Source organism: Maniola jurtina, chromosome 23 (assembly GCF_905333055.1).
Source record: "Maniola jurtina chromosome 23, ilManJurt1.1, whole genome shotgun sequence".
Classification (NCBI taxonomy): Eukaryota; Metazoa; Arthropoda; class Insecta; order Lepidoptera; family Nymphalidae; genus Maniola; species Maniola jurtina.
In genome coordinates, this window is record NC_060051.1 from 883,748 (window position 1) to 906,666 (window position 22,919).

General features: G+C 40.2%; 1 protein-coding gene across 4 annotated transcripts; it reads left to right on the forward strand.

Moving 5' to 3' along the window:
* Positions 1 to 801: 801 nt before the first annotated feature.
* On the forward strand, positions 802 to 21,130 carry LOC123877195 (protein transport protein Sec24D). 4 transcript variants are annotated; one of them, XM_045923723.1, is made up of 19 exons: positions 802 to 902; positions 2,168 to 3,621; positions 3,906 to 4,048; positions 4,861 to 4,978; positions 5,405 to 5,490; positions 5,835 to 6,024; positions 6,525 to 6,634; positions 11,480 to 11,593; positions 12,042 to 12,131; positions 12,966 to 13,151; positions 13,900 to 14,047; positions 14,732 to 14,892; positions 15,189 to 15,357; positions 15,880 to 16,092; positions 16,660 to 16,854; positions 17,632 to 17,814; positions 18,085 to 18,278; positions 19,024 to 19,157; positions 20,453 to 20,592. In XM_045923723.1, the coding sequence occupies exons 2-19, from the start codon at positions 2,184 to 2,186 to the stop codon at positions 20,454 to 20,456; spliced, it is 3,876 nt and encodes a 1,291-aa protein (XP_045779679.1). In that variant the 5' UTR covers positions 802 to 902; positions 2,168 to 2,183; the 3' UTR covers positions 20,457 to 20,592. The 4 variants fall into 4 exon arrangements, with proteins under 4 accessions (XP_045779679.1, XP_045779678.1, XP_045779677.1 ...); XM_045923722.1 differs by having other exon boundaries at positions 19,024 to 19,161; positions 20,453 to 20,591; XM_045923721.1 differs by lacking the exon at positions 19,024 to 19,157 and having other exon boundaries at positions 20,453 to 21,130.
* The last annotated feature ends 1,789 nt before the right edge of the window (positions 21,131 to 22,919 follow it).

Below are 22,919 nucleotides of genomic sequence, written 5' to 3' on the forward strand. Positions count from 1 at the left end.
TACAACGATTTTATTTTTCTTTTGAAATTTTTTTATTTCACAATTTTTAGTGGCCCCACTGTACTATAATATGCTATGCCCAGATAAAACCCTACTGTTTACTAAGCTATTACACTGAACGCGAGCAATTTGCTCTTATCCATTGAGGAGTTCTGTTCTCCATCTCCTAATTGGTCCAGGGGTCTTTGAGTAATCGGGGAACATACTTAAATAAATAAAAAATTTCGACGAATTGAGACCTCCTTTTTTTAAAATCGGTTAAAAATAGATTTTTGGGGTAGGTATTTGGAATAGCTTTTACGTGATTCCACCTTTCAGGAATTATTTTTTATCACTTTCCAATACCAATCATTTAGCAATAATGATCAAAGACATGTTATTGATGAATGATTCCCATGCTTGGATGAAAATTATACAGACGACTGTGTTCTTCTCATCTTCTGTACGTATGACCCCTTAAAAAATAGTTAAGTAATTTTAAGTCTTACCTTGACTAATTTAAGGTTGATTTTATCCTGTATTTTTTAACGATTGACATTAGTGTTTCAACTTGCCATTTGTATAAAACTGTTCCTTTGTGTGCATACTTTTTTATTGTTATTATGCATAAAATATCATAAATTCACAATTTAAATAGAAAATATATGTATCAGTGCAAGTAGAAAATTATTAAATGCATAACTAAGTCAAAATATTGAATTTTTTGTAAGCATTTGAGTACTTGAGTAGCAAAAGTTTACGTTTCGTTATACGCAGTTATGGCATAAATTGAAAAGTTCCACATAAGCGTTAAGACGCTGACAACACTGTCAGAATACGTGGCCCGTGGTTTCCCAACGATTCGTGTGCGTTGTTTATATTTTTTTTAATAACCAAATTCGCTAAAAAACAACCGAGAAGCTGTAAGTACAGAATCTTTTATTCATATTCTTCATATGAGGTTCATAATAATTATCTGAATCAGTGTTTATCTTTGCGTAATTTGTTATTTAAAACTGAGACAGCAGCTGTCAAAGTTGTGCTAACATTTTTTCGCAATTTTATCTCAACCACGTATTATTTATTCGAATTTCTATACATATTTAGCAAGAATATCACTTAGTGCCCTTATTAATTCCGAAAGTTTTGTATCGAAAAGTGTTATTTTGCATAAATACTCTTAATTGATCGTGGGTCATGTAGTTAAGTGAATCTGCAATTAGATCAAAATATTTAGTAGGTAATAGCACTTTTATTAAATTAGCATTGGTACGTAGTTGTCTATATAAATATTTTCTTAACAAGTGATGCATATTCGTGATGAAAAGTAACATAGTGATGTTTTTATCAACCTATTACTCTTAACAGTTGGTCTATTTTGTGACCCAGCATCAATGAGTATATAACAGTAGTTCGAAAGTTCCTGTTTTATATTAAGCTGTAAAACACAGTTACCGCATTACTGAGATATTAAAATTAAGAAAAAAATTCAGGGCACCTACTGAACATGAACGGCAAGAGTTTAAAAACAAGTCAACTCTCGCCTATCAGAAATACTTAGGTGTTGTCTTAAGCCCTATGTAAGAAATAATGTCCACCAAAGTTTTAAGTAATTACCATGGTGATGGTCTAGTTTAATCATGTCCTGATATCCTTTCAACTAGTTTTATATTTTTTACCTGACTGCGGCAAAGCCAAAAAGAAGGGTTATGACTTTAGCAGACAATGTATGTATGTATGTTTATATCGAAATTCTGTGTGTTCAACCATAGTGTTTAAACTACTGGGCCGATTTTGATGAATGAGGTGTCAATTGTAAAAGTCCGGGTGACATAGGCTATATTTTATATGAAAAATTGACCTAATGGATGTCACATCAAAAAAAGTGGAAGTCTCCAAAACTTTATTTTGCTATTGTAGCAAGTGGGATGTCAAATGAAAGCGGAGAAAATTCTGAGCTCATGAATATAAATGTACAACAACATTAAAATATACCAAGGGACAGAAAAACAATTTTACTCTAATATTTCAGCATTTATTAAGAGGATCGCAGTGGGGTTTTAGTTTTCAACTTTATCTTGCCATTTACTGTGTTTCATATACTTTTTATGATTATTCAATAATTTCTAAATCTCAATTATTTATTTGCAAATCAATTTACAAGTGACACAATTTTATTCTATTTCAGATAATCAGACTTCAGGATGATGAATCCACAGTACCCTCCACCAGGGCAAAATAACAATGCACCGAGCAATCCACTGGGCTTCCCACCATCCCAAGACTACAATGGCATCCACAATGCCAACATCTATGGCCAACCCTCCAATGGACCAACCGATATGTCCCAGAGGATGCAAAACATGAACTTAAATGGTCCACAAGGCCAAAGTCAAGGCCAAGGTTTCCAAAACATTCCTGTATCACAGTTACCACCAGGTCAAAACCCTCCCAACTTTCCACCAACTTCCAACTACGCTGGACAGTTGCCAACAGGGGCAAAACCTTTCCAAGGTAGACCTGCAGTAAGCAGTAATCTGGAGCATCTTTCTAATTCATTAGCTCCGACACCCACCCCTAGGCTAAATTATCCACCAGGTTTTGGTCATCTTGTCCCACCACCACCAGGATTTCAACCCAAGCCACAGCAGCCTGGCATGCCTCCTCAAATGGGTGGACCTCAGCAAGCTTTCCAAGGTCCCGGCATGCAGCCCCAACCTGGACAAATGAGCAGATCTAGTCAACCTAGCATGCAACAACAGTCTTCCGCTCAAGGGATCCCAGTAGGATCTGTTCGTGGTCAACAAGGAGCTGGTCTTCCTTCACCACAAACTTCTCAGTCAATGCCAGGCCAGGGCCAGCCTTCTCAACAAATCCCTAATCAAGGCCAATCTCAAACAACCGTTAAGCCTCCTCCAGGGTCTTCACAAGCTCAGTTAAATCAACAGCCGAAATTACCACCTGCTATTGGAGGTTCAGGTCCCCAACCTGGTATGCAACAGTCTGGGCAATTTGGGGCCTCTCCTGGTTTCCCATTGCAACAGGCTGCAAATCAAGGCATGCCCACACCAGCTGGTATGCCACCTGGCTTAACAGCACAGTCTGGTCAACATTCTCAGCCCAACTTACCTCCAGCTGGTTTCAATCAGCCTGGTCTACCACCTCAAGCAGGTTTACCCAAACAATCTGGTCAAACAGGACAACGCCCCCCTGGCCAACCTTCACAACTGGGTCCACAATCTTATCCTGGTGTCCCGCCACAGCCTGGCATGCAACAATCTGGCATGCCACCGTTGTCTAGCATGTCACAATCAGGCTTACCACCACAATCTGGCATGCAACAAACAGGCATGCCTCCGCCGCCTGGCATGCAACAACCAGGCTTGCCACCACAGCCTGGCATGCAACAACCAGGCTTGCCACCACAGCCTGGCATGCAACAACCAGGCTTGCAACAACAACCTGGCATCTCACAGCCTGGATTACCACCACAACCTGGCATGCCACAATCTCAATATAACCAGTACCAGACAATGCCAGGTCTTCCTCACATGCCGCCGCCGTTGAGCCAACAGCAGTACCAGACACCTGGAAGTCAGCCAGGATACGGAGCTCCAGCGCAACAACCTGGTGGTTATCCTGGTGAGATATTTCACTTATTTATTTTATAACATTTTACATAATAAATAAAATAAAATAAATAAAACACATAATATTTCAAATGTATTATGTATTCTTTAAATGTATATATCCTGAAGAAATAAATCCACGCGGACGAAGTCGCGGGCGTCAGCTAGTTAATCAAAAGTAGACGTTTAAAGAATAATATTATTTACTAGCGCATAGGCGAGATGGTAGTAGCAATAAGGCTGCCATTATATTATAATGGAGCTTTATGGCAGGAAAACACTTAATGTTTCTTCCAGGTATGCCACCAATGCCGCCGCAACCAGCCCAGCCAATGGCAGGCCAGGGCTACCCGCCCTTCCCAGCGCAACAGCCGAGCTACAACCAGCAGTACCAGCAGCCGCCACAGAAGAGATTGGACCCTGACCAGATGCCCAGCCCAGTAAGTTTTTTTTTCTCTCGTCTGGCTTTACACAGATTATCCCAGTAAGTTATAGCCTGACCAGAAATATGAAAATCGGCCAAGTGCGAGTCGGACTCGCACACGAAGGGTTCCGTGCCATTGTACAAGATATACTTGACACCTTTAAGTCGAACTCTGCAAATTAATAACGGTCTGCGCCATCTATATGTGATTTAGTAAATAATTTTTTTCGTGAACACGTTTAAATTAAGAAGGAACCAAAAGCTTAATTTGCTATAATCCGCCAAACTCACAAAATCTGTATGGTACGCAGCACCACACAAACTCCAACCGCCCCGACACCGGAGCACCCTCATGAGATGTAGACCTTCCAATGTCTAATTGCAATTGTCTCTCCTGAGGATGCTCCGGTGTCGGGGCGAAACGCGCGTCGAGTGGTGTTGGAATTTGTGTGGTGCTGCGTACCATACAGATTTCGTTAGTTTGGCGGATTATAGCAAATTAAGCTTTTGGTTCCTTGTATATCATGGACTTCCGCAAAATAACGCCTGCTTCTATAATACATTTAATTATTTTTTTGTGATATTACCACAAATTCACAGTTTTCGGATTTTTTTCCTTTACTTGTATAAGATCCACCTGCCTGCCAATTTTCATGATTCTAGGTCAACGGGAAGTACCCCATAGGTTTTCTTGACAGACACGACAGACGGACGGACAGACAGACAGACAACAAAGTGATCCTATAAGGGTTCCGTTTTTCCTTTTGATGTACGGAATCCTAAAAAGGTGTTGGTTTATCTATTCCGACGTATCCACGTTTGTTACAGATCCAAGTGATGGCAGACGACCAGCAAAACCGAGGTGGCGTGTTCGTAACCAACGAGAAGGGTCTGGTACCGCCGCTAGTCACTACAGACTTCCTTGTGGACGATAAAGGGAATGCCAGTAAGTGTTACCAAAGTCTAATTCAAAGTCAATTTTTTTTAAACGCATCTTTGTACACTTTGATTGTCAATTGTTGGGTTTGTAAAAAAAATATTGATCATTTCTTTATTTCTTTAAATTCAAATAAATTCTTTACAAGTGTAAATTAAAAATTTATAACTCCCCCCACAAGTGAAGGTTACAGTAACTAGAAAAGAGCTGATAACTTTCAAATGGCTGATCCGAGTTTCTTGGATTATACTCGTAGCTAAGAACACTCTCGATCAAGCCACCTTTGAAACAAAATAAATTAAATTAAAATCGGTTCATTAGTTTAGGAGCTACGATGCAACAGACAGATACACAAATACACACCTCAAACTTATAACACCCCTCTTTTTGGGTCGGGGGTTTAAAATAAGCTAACACATAGTATTGTTATTTCAGGTCCCCGCTATATAAGGAGTTCCACGTACAGCGTGCCTGTTACTGCTGAACTGTTGAAGCAGACTACAATGCCATTCTGCTTAGTTGTAAGTACATCTTCTCAGACTTGGGCGCGTTTGGAACCCTCGTAGCTTTACTTTTAAGTTACGTAATAATTATCACCACTATATCCTACAAATTTAACAATTTCGACCATCAAAAGGAGTACAATTGTACCTACTTTGAATAATTGATTTTGTAACAGTTGTTTTAATAGTAGTTTTTAAAAAAAAATTGTTTTAATAGTAGTTTTTTTTGTACATTACAGTAAATAATCTGACCCCAAATAACATGGGAAAAGTCTAGGTCTAGAAATTACAATGAATAACCTATCCTTCACACATTTTTGGCTTGGTTCTGACTTGTTCAACACATCCATATTACTTCACAGCTTTCCCCGATGGCGGAGACAGTGGGCACAGAGCAAGAGCCCCCACTGTTGGACTTTGCAGCCCTAACAGGGTCTCCCACCATGGGGCCCGTGCGTTGCTGTCGCTGCAAGGCCTACATGTGCCCCAACATGAAGTTCATCGATGCAGCACGACACTTCAAGTGCGCCTTTTGCAAAGCTACTTCTGAAGGTAAGTGTGTTTCGTAGCAATTCTCAAAGAAACCGGCCAAGTGCGAGTCAGACTTGCGCCCCGAGGGTCCCGTACTCGGGTATTTTTCCGACATTTTACACAATAAATCAAAAACTATTATGCATAGAAATCTGTTTTAGAATGTACAGGTAAAGCCCTTTCAAATGATACCCCACTTGGTCTTACTTACTTTGAAAAGATACCCCACTTGGTCTAATATATCTTACTTTGAAAATTGAAAATATTGTATATAAAATTGATAATTATTTGTTCATGAACACATTTTAATTTAATTTTTTGATGTGCCACAAAATCATGGTTTTCGCATTTTTCTTTTACTTGTGCTATTAAACCGAGGGTGTTATTAAACCGTTGGTAGGAAGGTATTGACCTACCAGCGGTTTGATAACACCCTGTATAATTATTGATATCTCGGCCTGTCATGTACTATACTTGGATTTATAAAAATGAATGACTCAAGATTCTCTCTTGTATTACAGTTCCAATGGAGTACACCCAATATGTCAACAGCATGCAACAATACGGCCGCATGCCCGCGGAAATGGCATTGGGAACATATGAAATTGTTGCCACCAAGGAGTATTGTCGAGTAAGTACAAGAGAAATTTAAGAAAATAGGTATTCTTACAGTAGCTTTTCAATATATTTACCATAATAAATCAGTTCGTTCCGCTCTTTCGAGCCAAGCGCACGCATAAATCCGTTTATCGTATTACCGGTGTAGAACTACCCGCAAAATAAAAGTTACTAGTGATGGATGCAACCGTTATCGATATACTTATCGATAATGGATAAATATATCACGAAGTCTTCAACCAGCAGCGAGGCTGAGTCAAGGAAAAGACCAGCTGATGACCTGAAGTTCAGCTCACCAAGACGTCAGAAGATGGCTACCAGACCTAATATGCCTAACAAGCAAAAAGTGGCTACTGAAAATCGATTCAGTACCTTATCACCTGATGAAAATCTGGATCCAGAAGCTACTGCCTTCAAGGAAGCATCCACTTCAAGGAAGACAAGTCATATTCCACCAATTATTATTACAATAAAGCCAGGATGGACGCATGCCACAATTAAAGATATGATTAGCAAGTTTGATAAATGTTTTGCACTCCAATACAGAGGCAGCAACAAAGTAGCCGTACTCTGCAATAATGCTAGAAGTCATCAGCTGATCAAGCAAGGACTCATCAACGAAGATGCTTTTTTCCACACATACACTCGCAAGGATGAAAAGAAGTATAAAGTTGTGATACTGGGTCTACCTTCATATGCTGAAGACGAACTACCACAAGAACTTAATGCCATGGGTTTCAAAGAGATAACCATTACCAAATTGAAGACCTCCACGACTAAACCTGTTACATGTCCCCCATACTTGGTGCAATTACCAGCAGGTAGTGACATCCAAAAATTTAGACAGATAAAATATCTATGTAGCTGCGTCGTTGACATTCAAAAGTACCGAAAAACTTCTACCCTGGGATCTCAATGTTTTCGTTGCCAAGCATTTGGTCATGCATCCCGAAATTGTAACATGCCTGCAAGGTGCGTGAAATGTACCGAAAACCACAGCACTAGAGACTGTCCTAAGAAAAATCCCGAAGAAAAGGCTTCATGCTGCAATTGCGGGCTAGATCATCCTGCTAACTACAGTAAGTGTATGGAACGTCAAAAATATTTGCGGATATTGAAAGAACGAAATAACCAACAAAAAATGAAACCAAATGAAAAACCATTTGTGTTCAATTTCCCACATTTGGGGCATTCAGAACCAATGCTAACACGGGAAATTATTCATAATAGACTGTCAGAGAGTAAGCCGTCATGGGCGCAAGCAACCAAATCTGCACGAAGCAAAGAAGCCAGTGATACAGGCTACGTAAACAATGGGACATTACCTATGACTATGAACATTGAAGACAAGGACACCTTGGAGATCCTCGAAATATTGAGAGCAATCAAAGCGGTAAAGGCGCAATTAACTACAAGTTCATCAATATTCGATAAAGTGTATCTTGTTTTAACTCATTTAGGTCGTTACGTTTAGTTGCCATAATTTACATCTAATGTTATGGAACGCCGATGGTGTGAGAGGTAAGTGCGCGGAACTGGTTGACTTTGTAACCGAACGTAGTCTTGATGTGATTGCCATTTGCGAGACCAGGCTTACTCCTCATATTGACTTCAATTTACCTAACTACAAATGTTATCGGCAAGATAAGCATCTTTCTGGACGTGGCCAGGGAGTAGCAATACTAATAAAAACAGACATTGAGCACATTCTAATACCTGTTCCCTCAACTATTCACCTTGAAGCTATCGCAATACAAGTGAATTTAGGGGGCTCTAAGTTTACTTTTATTTCAATATATCAATCACCAAATCTTGCACTTATAAGCAATGACTTGGATTGCTTGTTTAAAATGGGTAGTAAAGTAATAATTATGGGTGATTTTAATGCTCGACACACATCTTGGTATGGAAGTGTCAACAATAGCAGAGGTAACGTCTTGTTTAATTATTTAGAAAATAATGACTACAACATACATGCACCATTAACACCAACACTAATACATTACCAAGCCGATTTCACACCCACCTTGCCCGATCTTATACTCTCAAAAAATGTTGCAGATATAACCCAACCCATAGCCTTAACTGCTTTGTCATCAAACCACATTCCCGTCTGCTTTGATTTAGTAGTTTCTTTCCAACGTGCCATTAACCGGCAATACTTGTATGGCAAAGCCGACTGGAATTTGTATCGTCAGCATATAAATAGTAACTTAAATCTCACATCACATACTATGGTAAATACTCTAGAAATTGAAAAAACCGTTTCCTGTCTCACCGATCTGCTTCTTCAAGCCAGAGACATTGCAATACCTTCAGTAATTGCTTGTGAATCAATTAAACCCCTGCCGCGTTTCATCAAGAGGTTGATTAAAAAGAAAGACAGACTTCGTAGACAGGAACAGGCCCTAACAGTTGCTGCAGACAAAAAAGCCTTACGAACTCAAATCAATTTTATGAAAAAGGTTATAAAGGTATACGTTATGCAGCATAATGACAAACTATGGGAGGATAGGTTAGCCAAAGCCAATAAATGCACTGATGATCTATGGAATTTAGTTCGATCGTTTAAACCGAGATCTAAAATAATACCTCCCCTAAAACATAACGGCACTATGGTATCTGAACCCCAGCAACAAACTGAAATTCTGGCTGACACTTTTTTACAAAACATGCAACTAACCTCGACGTGGAACAGCAATATGGATCTTGTGGTGAATAACCAAACAGAGACGCTAGTAATAAACGATTGCGAGGAACTAATGTATTTTGCAAAACCCAATGAAATTCGCAAATACCTCCAAAGTCTTAAACTTAGAAAAGCCCCTGGAGCAGACGGGATAAATAATTATCTTTTGCGTAATTTGCCACAAAAAGCTGTAGTACTTTTGACCAAAATATTTAATAAATGTTTGCGCATGGCCTATTTCCCCAAAGCATGGAAGAGTGCTAAAGTTATCCCAATACATAAACCTGGTAAAGATACTGCCTCAGCGCTTAGTTATAGGCCAATTAGCTTACTTCCTACTCTGGGCAAATTGTTTGAAAAAGTTATCCATAAGCTATTATGTCGTACTGCTAAAGACATTATTATTAATGAACAGTTTGGATTTAAAGAACACCACTCTACTGTTCAGCAGCTCGCCAGAGTAGCTGAACACATAGCTCATAACTTAAACCTTGGTTGTTCAACTGGAATGCTTCTTTTGGACCTAGAAAAGGCTTTTGACACAGTCTGGCACAAGGGACTTCTCTATAAGATGCACATGCAAAATTTTCCACCTAGTCTGACCAAATTAGTGTCATCGTACCTCGACAGTCGTAGTTTTAGTGTTCATATTGGTGGATATCACTCTACCCCAAGGATAGTAACGGCTGGTGTTCCCCAGGGTTCTATCCTCGGTCCCTTACTTTTTCTCATCTATGTGAATGATATTCCTATACAACCTTGGACACACCTGGCATGCTACGCTGATGACACTGCATCTTACACATCATCCAAAGATGTGGATATAATTATTAGCAGACTTCAATGGGCCATACAAGGGTTAAGCGACTATTTCACCACATGGAAATTGAAACTAAACGATAGTAAAACAGAAGCAATACTCTTCACAAGAAGCCGTAAGGTCCCGAGGAGAAGAATTAAAATTGCCGGTCACGAGGTCCCGTGGACTAAATCCGTGAAGTATTTAGGCGTCACTCTTGACAAAAAATTAAACTGGAGCGAACACCTAGCAAACCTAAGAGTGAAAGGTTTCAAAGCTTTGAGTGCAATCCATTCACTAATAAAACGGAAATCAAACCTAAGCCCTAACATTAAACTTAAACTTTATACATCTCTGATCAGACCCTGTATTACTTACGCGTGCCCAGTATGGAGCAGTACATGTAACTCGAATTATACAAAACTACAAGTAGTGCAAAATAAAGCACTAAAGTCAGCTTATAATACGCCATTTCGCGCAAATCTTTCTTCATTACATAACCGTATAAAATTACCTACATTAAAAACATTTATTTTAAAGCAATCCAGAAAGTTTTATCTTGTTACTAACATTAAACATAAAAATTCGCTTGTGAACGCAATCGGTAGGAGCCGGTCGAAAGACTTATCATACATCGATAAGTACAATCGATACCGTCTCCCACATCACTATGTATTGAACGCTTGAACGTGATCTTTGAGTAACCGCGCGGTGAATCACTAGTCCCGCGCCTTACCCTCATCTAGCGATGAATAAAAATAAAAATAGTCATTAGTAAAGTTAACTATGTTTTGTATTTATGATAATTTAAAATTTAGAGCTTTAAATGTAATAAAATATGTGTAGAAGTGTTAACCGTGTACTAAGGTTTGCATATTTAGTTTTTTTTTTTTTTTTTTTTTAACCTATTGTGATGTATTTATGATGTGAATGGAGTGTTAACTATGATATTGGTAAGTTTGAAAGGGGCGTGTACAGCCTGCCAAACTGTGTTAGATTTATTATTTTGTGTTTATCCTGTGTGTGTTACCAGGACATAAACTGTGTATATATTTTAATTATTTGATAATAAAGACATTTTTCAAACAAACAAACAAACCATAATAAATGCTCCTGAAAAAAAGCATATTATACAATCGAAGATTATGTAAATGATAAAAAACATGGATTTGACTCGCTCCAGCAATGCATGGGGCTGCAATTGCTTGTATAGTATGGCATATTATTGTAAATTGAACAATTGAAAAGGGCAACCGCCGAGTTTCTTGCTGGTTCTTCTCGGCATTCCGAACCAGTGATAAATTATTCTGATGATTATAAAGCACTTGTAAAGGTTTACTTCAGTAAAAATATATTCTATTCTATTTCAGAACAACACGTTACCAAACCCTCCGGCGATCGTATTCGTCATCGACGTATCCTACAACGCGATCAAAAACGGTCTCGTCCAAACCATATGTGATAACATTATGGATATTATTGAGGTAAGTCCTTTTTAAGACAAACAGCAAACATGCCCAAGTCTGCCCAACTCAGCCGGGCAGACTTAGGCGTGGGAACTTTCGTAGCTTTAGTTTTAAGTTAAAGTAAAGCCTCAATAGCTCAACGGTTGAGGAGCGGACTGAATTCCGAAAGGTCGCCGGTTCAAACCCCACCCGTTGCACTATTGTCGTACCCACTCCTGGCACAAGCTTTACGCTTAATTGGAGGGGAAAGGGGAATATTAGTCTTGTTTAGCATGGCTAATATTCTTTTAAAAAAAAATTAATTATCGCCTCTACATCATTGTTTGACAGTCAGAAAGTGTACAATAGTACCCAATTTGAATAAATGACTTTGACTTTGAACCAAGCTCACTGACACAGCCCAAAGTCTAAACTATTCACTTAGCAATGGCTCTAAAACCTCTAAAATTTCACCATCACTTTTCAGTCGATGCCGAAAGACGAACAAACAGGCAAAAGTTGGACGCGGGTTGGTTTCATTACTTACAGTACCACTGTGCACTTCTACAATATAAAGGTAAGGAATAGAATTAAAGTCTATAAAAATAACAAAAATATAATATTTTTTTACTTAAAATAAATCCATGACGTTATAATATTGTCAAATACATATGTACAAATACCAGAGACGTTTTTTTGTTATTTTAAAATTAAAAAAACTTTTTTTTTTGTGTAGTCTAATGTGCGGTTTTTTGAAAGGGACAGAATGGTGCAATTTTTACCCATGTTAATCTTGGTATAATACAATACTAGACAACATTAAACCCTAATAATAAACCTTGTTCTGTTCCTTTCTATAGCTATTCCTACTATTTTGGAGTAAAATAGCAGGAATAAGTCCCTACTTGCGTCGCACTGTCCTGTATTACGACACCTGCGTCTCAGCAAACGGTTAGCCTTTATTACCCGACTGCGGCAAAGCCAGAAGGAAGGGTTATGGTTTTAGCAGTCTATGTATGTATGTATGTGTGTATGTTTGTATCCAGATTCTGTGTGTTCCACCGTAGCGCCTAAACCACTGGGCCGATTTTGATGAATGAGGTGTCAATCGATTCGTCCTAAAGGTCCAGGTGACATAGGCTATATTTTATACGAAAAAAATTGACCTAACGGATGTTACATGAAAAAAAGTGGGGGTCTCCAAAATTTCTTTTTTTTTTTGCTATTGTATCGAGTTTGGTGTCAAATGAAAGAGGAGAAAATTCTGAGTTCATAAATATAAATGTTAAAATACACTACTACAACATTAAAATATACTAAGCGACAGAAAAACAATTTTACTATATTTCAGGTTTATTAAGACGATCGCAGTCAGGTTTTAGTATTCAACTTTATCTTGTTTTTCTTCCAGGGTACATTAGCACAGCCGCAAATGTTGTCGGTGGGTGACGTGGGCGACATGTTCGTGCCCCTGCTGGAAGGGTTCCTGCAGACGCCGGAAGAGAGCGGGCCGGTGCTGGAGGCGCTGCTGCAACAGCTGCCTCTCATGTTCCAGAACAATAAGGAGACGGAAACTATTCTTTTACCAGCTGTACAGGTATGAAAATCGCAATAGCCTCCATAGCTCAACAGTTAAAGGAGCAGACTGAAATCCGAAAGGTCGCCAGTTCAAACCCAACCCGTTGCACTATTGTCGTACCTACTCCTAGTTCAAGCTTTACGCTTAGTTGGAGGGGAAAGGGGAATATTAGTCATAATGATAAAGTTGCCTAGTATTCTTTAAAAAAAATGTAACCAGCGACTTGAGTATCTACAAGATTTGTAATAAGTGCTTCAAAAGGGCCCGATAAATATTACCAATGAATTTATTTCAAACTAAATGATGCCCGCGACTTCGTACTAGTGAATTTGGTTTTTTTTTTTAAATTCCGTGGGAACTCTTTGAATTTTGGGGATAAAAAGTTGCCTATGTCTATTTCCGATGTCTGTCTGTCTGCTAGCTTTTCACGGCCCAACAGTAACCGATTCTGACGAAAGTTGTTACACAGTTAACTTATACACCGGGGGCGGACATAGGCTACTTTTTATCCCAGAAAGAGTTTAGAGAAAGAGTTCCCACGGGATTCCTAAAGACCCATCCGCTTAACCGATTTATGTTTGGTAAAGAGGTAGCTTGTGCCCCTGTAATTGACATAGGCAACTTTTTATCCCGGAAAATCAAACAGTTTCTACGGGATCTTTGAAAACCTAAATCCACGCGGTCCATTCGCGGCGCAGTTTGGGCACAGCGTATTCCTAATAAGTTCTAACATCTACTTGAACATCACAAATATTGTTGGTGCCAGGCTGGTCTGGAAGCGCTAAAGGCCGCGGACACATCAGGCCAGCTGCTGGTGTTCCACACCACGCTGCCCACCTTTAACGCGCCGGGGAAGCTGATCAACAGGGAGGACAGGAAACTGCTGGGCACCGAGAAAGAGAAGCAGATATTAAGTGAGTGTAGTCTCTATAGTCGTATTCCTCATTGCTGAGGGTCGTGACCCCTTGCCATTAATCCTGTAATGGTAGGAGCTGTTCTCTTGGGATAATAATGCGGTGGGTTCCCAGATCCTTCCGCATACAACCCAATTAAGAGAACGAAATTTTGACTCTTAAGTTTATTTGCAGTTATTTCTTATTATCAGATGTTAGTGATAATTACCGGTGCCGATGGCATAACGTGCTCTCCGGGGCACGGAAGAAGCGAAAAGGCCAAATTCGGACCTCTGAAGTCGGTTACCCATCCAGTTACCGGCTTGGGTCAACGTTGCTTAACAATCACAATCGATTGTTATGCGTTGTCACAACTAGGCCACGCCCCTCAAATTGATAAGCCTTTATAGATGAAATAGAATCTGCCATGGGTTTGGAATGCCGAGAAGAACCGGCAAGAAACTCGGCGGTTGCTCTTTTCAAATTCTCAATTTATGTTCATTGCTGGAGCGAGTCAAATCCACGTTTTTACACGAAAACCATGTATAACAAGTGGAATACTTCCTCCCGTGCGAAGCTGGGGCGGGTCACTAGTAATATAATATTATAATATCTGGGTAGTGAGGTAATAAATATCTTACTAAGACCTCCGCGTGCTATTTTTCGGTGTATCTGCCCCTGGCTGAATAAAACCCTTTGTTCCAGCGCCGCAAACGACGGCGTACAACGAGCTCGGCCAGTCATGTTCGGCCGCAGGCGTGTGCGTGCAGATGTTCCTCTGCAATAACTCGTACATCGACGCGGCCACGCTCGGGCAGCTGCCCAGGCTGACCGGCGGGCAGCTGCACAAGTACACCTACTTCGTTGTGAGTCTATTTATATGTTCCCCTTTACTCTCTAAATCAGACGAAATTGCTCAGTCTTCTATCGGATATATTTCACTTCCTTTTTCGTTTTTAGGGTTCCGTACCTCAAAAGGAAAAACGGAAACCTTGTAGGATCACTTTGTTGTCCGTCTGTGTCTGTCCTGTCTGTCAAGAAAACCTAAGGGGAACCTCCCGTTGACCTACAGACAGGTAGGTCAGGCACACGTTTACGATACAAATTCGCATCCAAAGTGCGGTTCCTTAGAATGAAGGCATCCAAATGTTTCTGTATCCAGGCAGACACGGACGGCGCACGCTTGGCGTGGGACGTTAAGCGCGTAGTGTCGCGACCTACGGCGCACGACGCGGTGATGCGCGTACGCACGTCGACCGGCGTGCGCGCCACGGAGTTCTACGGACACTTCTTCATGTCCAACACTACTGACGTCGAGTTGGCAGCTATTGGTAAGTTTACGTAATCTATATTCAGTTACATTTGACCACCGTCTGTCGAGGTAGTCAATCTATATTATGGTTCATTTGACTGCTTACATTTGACCACTACTTATCGAGGTAGTCTTAATCTATATTTAGGTACATTTGACAACCACCTGTCGAGGCAGTCATAATCTATTTAGATACATTTGACCTGTCGAGATCAAACAGGTGGTGGTCAAATTTTTGATATGTATTTAAAATTATTTAGAAATTCTCGAAATGTACATAAAAATACTGTCATAATTATAAATTACTAGCTGATGCCCGCGACTTCGTTCGCGTGGAATTAGGTTTATAAAAATCCCGTGGGAACTCTTTAATTTTCCGGGATTAAAAGTAGCCTATGTGCTAATCCAGGATATTATCTATCTTCATTCTCAGCCAAATCGGTCCAGTAGTTTTTGCGTGAAGGAGTAATAAACATACACACATACACACAAACATAGAAACTTTCGCCTTATAATAATAGTGTGATTTTATTGTTGGCAGACGCGGACAAAGCGATAGGAGTGGAAATCAAGCACGACGACAAACTAACAGCGGAGGATGGCGTTTACATCCAGGCGGCGCTACTGTACACGCACCGCAGCGGCCAGCGGCGCTTACGCGTCATCAACCTGGCGCTGGCGGTGGCGCATCAGCTCGCCGACGTGTACCGATCCGCCGAGCTCGACACCTGCATCAACTTCCTCACTAAACAAGGTAAGAAGCCGCATTTTTAGGGTTCAAAGTCAAAGTCAAAGTCATTTATTCAAATTGGGTACTATTGTACACTTTCTGATTGTCAAACAATGATAATAGTTAATTACTTTAATTTAAAACTTAAGCTACGAGGGTTCCGTACTTTAAAAGGGAAAAAGGAATCCTTATAGGATCACTTTTTTCTCTTTTTTGTCTGTCTGTTGTGACTGTCAAGAAGCCTAGGGTACTTTCCATTGACCTAGAATCATGAAAGGCAGGTAGTTAGGTCTAATAGCAGACATAAAGGGGAAAAATCCAAAAACCGTGAATTTGTGGTTACATAACAAAAAAAAAATTAAAATATGTCCATCAACAAAGAATTAGTATTTTCAATTTTCAAAGTAAGATAACTATGCCAAGTGGGATATCATATGAAAGGGCTTTACATGCACATACGAAAACAGATCTTTATTTATTTTTATGTATAATAGTTTTTGATTTATCGTGCAAAATGTCGGAAAAAAATACCCGAGTACGGAACCCTCGGTGCGCGAGTCTGACTCGCACTTGACCTTTTTTTTCTTCCAGCGGTGTGGGCCCTCAGAGAAGCAACGCCTAGGCAGGTTCGGGAAGGCCTAACGAGTAGATGTGCCAAATCCTTAGCAGCATACCGAAGGCACTGCGCGTCGCCTTCATCAGTGGGACAACTGGTGTTGCCAGAATCCATGAAACTTCTGCCGCTGTACACCAGCTGTATTCTACGATCCGATGCTGTGGCCGGAGGTATGTAACCAGGTGTATTCCAAATTGTGGATCCCACTTCTGAACTCTCACGACGAGAAAAAACAAAATACTAGCAACCCACCCCGGTTTCGCACGAGTAGCTTACAATTTCGTATTTTTGAAAATAAAATATATAATTTTAAAAATTGTTGTACTTTTGGCTTATTGAGTAATTAATTTAATTATTATAGATTTTATGCAAGGAATGTCTTAGGTTAAGTTTTACTATTTAGAAGTTTTAGATTAAGCATGTTGAGTTAGCCTGTAAGTGAGTATACATTGATAGTCCTAAGTTTATATAAGTCGTCATAATTACTTTTCTTTGTATACCGTTGGCTTCCTATTAAATAAAATAAAATAAAAATAAAATATTCTATGTCATTCAAGTATACTGTAGCTTTCTACTTGTGAAAGAATTTTCTAAATCGGTACCGTAATTCCAGAGATTACCTCCTACAAACAAACTTACAAATTTTACAACCTATAGTTAGAAGTTTACAATGTATCGCAAATAAAACATCTGACTGACGCTAGTTTAAAGAACGTTGCGTAGATAGATACCGCGGGGTGAATGCCACGTCCTAGGCGGGGCATTGACCCCGAGTTTGTACATACATTGCGGATTTAAAAAAAGGCGAAATCACTAAAACTACAAGTATAACGCAAATGGCTATTGGTATTGGATTGTGGTTAAGTAGTATAATAATAGAGCTAAGTTTTTGCTGGTTTTCGAATACACTCTGTATCAATTAATTTGTCGTTCCAATGTCAATCCAGGCCCAGACATAACGTGCGACGACCGGTCGTGCGCGATGTACCGCGCGCTGACGGCCGACGTGTCGCAGTCGCTGGTCTACACCTACCCGCGCCTGCTGCCGCTGCACGGTCTGCCGTCTGCGCAGCCGCAACCCTTGCGCGCCTCCGTCGACAAGATGAACGAGATGGGTGTATACTTGCTGGGTGAGTGAGATAGTTATAACTAGCTTATGGCTGCGACTTCGTCCGCGTGGACTACGAAAATTTCAAACTCCTATTTTACCCACTTAGGGGTCGAATTTTCAAAAATCTTTTCTTAGCGGATAGTTGTGCGTCTTTTTAGATACTAGAGGATGCCCGCGGAATCGCCCGCGTGGATTTCGTTTTTTTTTAATCCCATAGGAACTCTTTGATTTTCCGGGATAAAAAGTATCCTATGTCCTTCCCCGTACTTATTTACCATTGTTTTCTCAGAAAATGGCGTCCACATGCTTATATGGGTGGGATCGCAAGCCCCGAGCGAGTGGGTGAGCGACGTATTCGGAGTAGCGTCTCCACAACACGTCGACACCCATGTGTGCGAGTTGCCAGAGCTGGACAACCCTACGAGCCAAGCTGTCAGGGACCTCGTCTTACAGACCAGGATCAAGCGCAGAAATGCCATGAGGGTGAGTTGATTGTAGTCTTAGCTCCCCACAGTGGGGATTTACACTGCCAATTTATTCCGATAGGAGGCACATAAGCTAACCGGCCATAGAGGTAGTATCATCTGTGGAATCTGCTATACTGACCTGTCAAACGCCGTAATTAAAAAAAAAATCTCATGGACATATGAAACCTCTTTAATCTAAGCAAAAAACTATGAAGATGACAGCTTGCATTGGCTGGATTTCTTATAGCACACTCTGAGATCAGTTTTGCCTGTTTTTTTTTTTAATTTTTGCCAATTTTGTAGCAAAGCCTCGGATGTTTGGAATGGAATTTAGCTAGTAAAAAATGAAATGAACGCCGTGCCAATAAATAACATCATTGGCTGGGCAGTAGTAATTGTTGCGTTACGTTAGAAGCTTCGCTTCTATCGGGTGGACCCAGTCCACTATGACCGTTCACGGATTTTCTTTTACTACAAGCATTACCCATAACTGAATATGTTCCTGCGTAATGGAGTGGTGCGGGAGGGGTGTGATGACGTGATGTGAGAGCTCAGTGATTCCTCAACTTGTTACTATTGTCACCCTCCCGCACCTCTTTACTACGGGAGGAGCCTCCTCAGTTATGCCTGTAGTATGGATCTAAGTTTTAACACGATGCACTTATTGAAAAATTTTTACACGCACTCTCTGCATGCCCTTAATGTTTGCAACTATGGCATGTATGCACGTCCCTTTCTGACACTCCCTCTGTCCTTGTCAGCTGTCGGTAGTACACCAACACGATAAACACGAGGGGCTGGCGCGGAGAATGCTGGTGGAGGATCGAGGCCTGGACGGCTCTGACTCGTATGTCGAGCATCTGATGACCACTCATAAGGCCGTCCAGAAGATGCTGTAGGTCCTTTGTAATCTGGGTTATTGGGACTTGTGGGTTTTGCATGAATATTTGGGACTTTGGGCTATATTGGTATACGTTTTTACACCATTTGAAAACACCGTCCATTAAAAAGATGTCTGACTATTGGATGGTTACGAGATGTAACGGTGGGGGAGTCTACCCTGCCGCGCGATTTGTTTATCAATCAATTCATAATCCCATGCACGCTTTTACTCCACGCTTTTAGTTAAAGACTTAAAGGGACCCATTTGTCAAAATGTACTTATTAAAATATACCGCAAGCATTCTCTGCATGACCATAATGTTTGCATAATGCTTAACTCCTGCCTATTCTAAGTTATTGTATTGGGACTTGTGGTTTTTGCTTCTTTTGACTGAATCACAACCAAAGCAAATACATTTGTTGGGAATATCATGTGAATTTATGCTTGAGTATGTATCCTATATTAAGGGTTTCTGTTTGGTTGTGCGCTTTCTTTAATTGGCAAGGGTATGGTGTAATTCAGTGGTCGTTAAACGAACATACTGTAATTAAACTATCACTCAACCTTGGCCGGAATGAATGTAATATGTGAATAATCGATTTATAGAAAGTTTACCCATACTTCTTTTCAGATCCTTTCGATTTTAGCCTCTTGTTACTAACCCAAGGTTACGGATTAGACTAGTGCAAGATTGATAGACTTAAATTAAAGTGCGTGGAAAAAAGGATCTGGCACAACGGGCGGTCGAAGTACACCAGGCACCCAGGTGGTGAGGGCTAAATTGCTTGCGGTGGCGTGCGGTGCAGTTGTAGAAAAGGGAGGTTGTAATGAGGTCAAACAGCTCTTCAAAACACTCCCCATTATAAAGGCGATAGAACACGCAAAGAGAGCTTACATCTCTGGGGTAAAAAAAGTGCTGATGCAGTCTAAGATGGAGTGCCTAGAAGATGCCTATTCACGCTGGACTTAAAGTCTTTTCCGTCTAGTATAATACGCCATGTGGTAAAATATATAGGGCTCATTAGACATTATTTCAACATATTGTACCTACATTTTATTGAATAAATCATCCATTCATTCATGTCAAAAGACAGAAGTCCGTAGGATTTTTCCTTTAGCTAATGTCGATCTTAAAGGTTACCTACGGGGGTGACATAGTCATCTTGGACTAAACCCCCACCAAAAAATAAAAAAATAAAAACTTAATGGTTACAAATCTAACAATTCTGACGACTATCAAAAGGTGTACCATATTACCTAATTTGAATAAATGATTTTGAGTTGACGTTTTGATTCTGTTGTTGCAGCTAACAGTGATGCGTCAACACGACAAATTGGAGACAGTACTACGTCACTTCCTAGTAGAAGACCGCGGAGTTGACGGAAGCTCCTCATACGTCGATTATCTGTGCCACATACATAAGGAGATCCGATCCTTACTATAGCCTTTATACTAACTCCACATAGGCTGGTTTTACATGCTATTCCCGCGCTGATCGCCAGCGCTGACGGTCAGCGTGATAAAAAACCAGCTCTACTTATGTGGAGCGACTTTAACGGACCATTGAAGTGCTTAACATGTGCTTAATCCTTTAGTCCGTAAAAGCCGCTTTACATGAAGATAGTAGAAATATATGAAAAGAACATTACATTGTCTGAACTATGATTCCGTGTGTTGATTAACGAGTGATGATCGTTGGGTGCGACGAGTGGCTGACTGTATTTTATTGTTATAGCAATTAATAATGGCATGTTTACATTATTCCAGTTACTTAATGATAAAAAAGATTCCTCTCCACTATTATTGTGCAATTTATTATAAATGCTGTATAATTTTGATTTATTTTAATGCATATCAGCATGTATAATCTATTCCTTCTTAACTGACTTAACATTGTTTTATCGTAACTGGCATAATGTAAACTGGCACTAAAATTAGATATAATCTGTTGAGAATTATATGACCATAGAGTTTGTAAAATACGGTACGGTGTTTTCTTTTTATAATTTTGTTTTATAATTTCGCCATTTTTTTAACCGATTTAACAAGAAGAAGTTTATGTTCTTTTAAATACCGCATCGTATCTACTAGAGGCTTGCGGCATCGCCTCGAACTGTAGCAGCGGTTAACAGGGCTCTCTCCGTCACTTACTCCATACAATCGTAGGCCCAATTTCATTTGAATATTAAGCAACCAAAGTCCATGAAATTTTGCAGACATATTCTAGAAACTAATATCTGTGCCTGTGGTGTTTTAGATTTTTCTAAAAATATGTAGTTTTAAAATTATAGGGGCTCAATGATTAGTATGTGAACTTTTAAGACCGCGTAACTTTGAAATCGAATATTTTAACGGAAATCAATAAAACCACAGGCCATGAGTATGATTGGTTAGTACTCCAATGAGAGACGAACTACGTTTGTATGGAGCGAGTGACGGAAAGACCCCTCTTAAACCTGCCTAAAGGCGGAAACATAGTATCGGACGTGTCCGTAAGCCGCGGCTGACACCCTCGACTGATAAGTATACATGATGCATACATTTTGAGGTCTCACTCGCCATTTTTAGGCCAAGAGGTGTCCTTGAAATTGGAATTAAATAAATAAAAATATTGTAATTACTGTGATTTTAGCTCTGTGTCAAAATAACTATATTAGTCCTTACTTCACAGATGAAACCTTGGATGAATATGGATGAAACGAACAATACTCGAAAATTGGCACATTTTTACCGACCAATCACTTATGTGCATCCCTCAAGCTACTCGACACTGGCGAAGTGCATTGTGCTGGTCTGGTACTACAAAAAGTTCCTACCAATTACAATCCGGGTATCTTTAAAACAAGAGTGAATAGGCACCTTCTAGGTAAACGCGTCCCATCTTAGACCACATCATCACTTTCCATCAGGTGTGATTGTGGTCAAGCGCCACTTATAGTGAATAAAAAAAAAGCCATCAAACAAGAAAAAAGTGGCTGTGACATACGGACAGACAGATAGACATGACGAATCTATAAGGGTTCCGTTTTTTGCCATTTGGCTACGGAACCCTAAAAAAGAATGTACTTTGACATGACAGTTGACACAGAGCTAAAATGGCGACTGAGGTTTCAAAATGTACGCACTATACAATCGTTTGGGATGCGGCTTACGGACTCACCCGGAGGTTTCAATTGACAGAATTAATATCCAGCGGGCCTGAATTCTATCGGACCGTCCGATCACTCAAGGACGGCCCAAGGTTACGTCCGCTACATCGTCCGATAGTTTGCACAATTCAGGTGTACATTTCACTATCCAGGCACCTTTAGTTCGCGACAGATCGACAAGGCAATCGGGGTATGAGGCGGGGGGACGCCCCGCACGTCACTGGGCTTTGCTGGTGTGTGGGGCGTCCCCAGACCGATTGCCATGTGGACCTGTCGCAAACAATACCTATGCGGTCAGTCGCGTTTGATATTAAGTTTCCGCCTTAACAATAGTTAGTTTCTTTAAAACTTAAGCGCTAGATTGATAGGTTCAGCAGATGAAGCTGTGAGGAAGTGTAAGGTTATTAATGTTATGTTTATTTTAGATATAGTTATCTAGTTAACTCGATTGTAACGGATTGTAAATAAAACTATATATTCACCTTTATTATGTTTTGAGTTTTATTTTGCCTAATTTATTCGATACGGCTTAGGAGTATGAGACCATGAATCATACTAATATTTCAAACAAGAGGATGCCCGCGGCTTCATCCGCGTGGATTTAGGTTTTTAAAGATCCCGTGG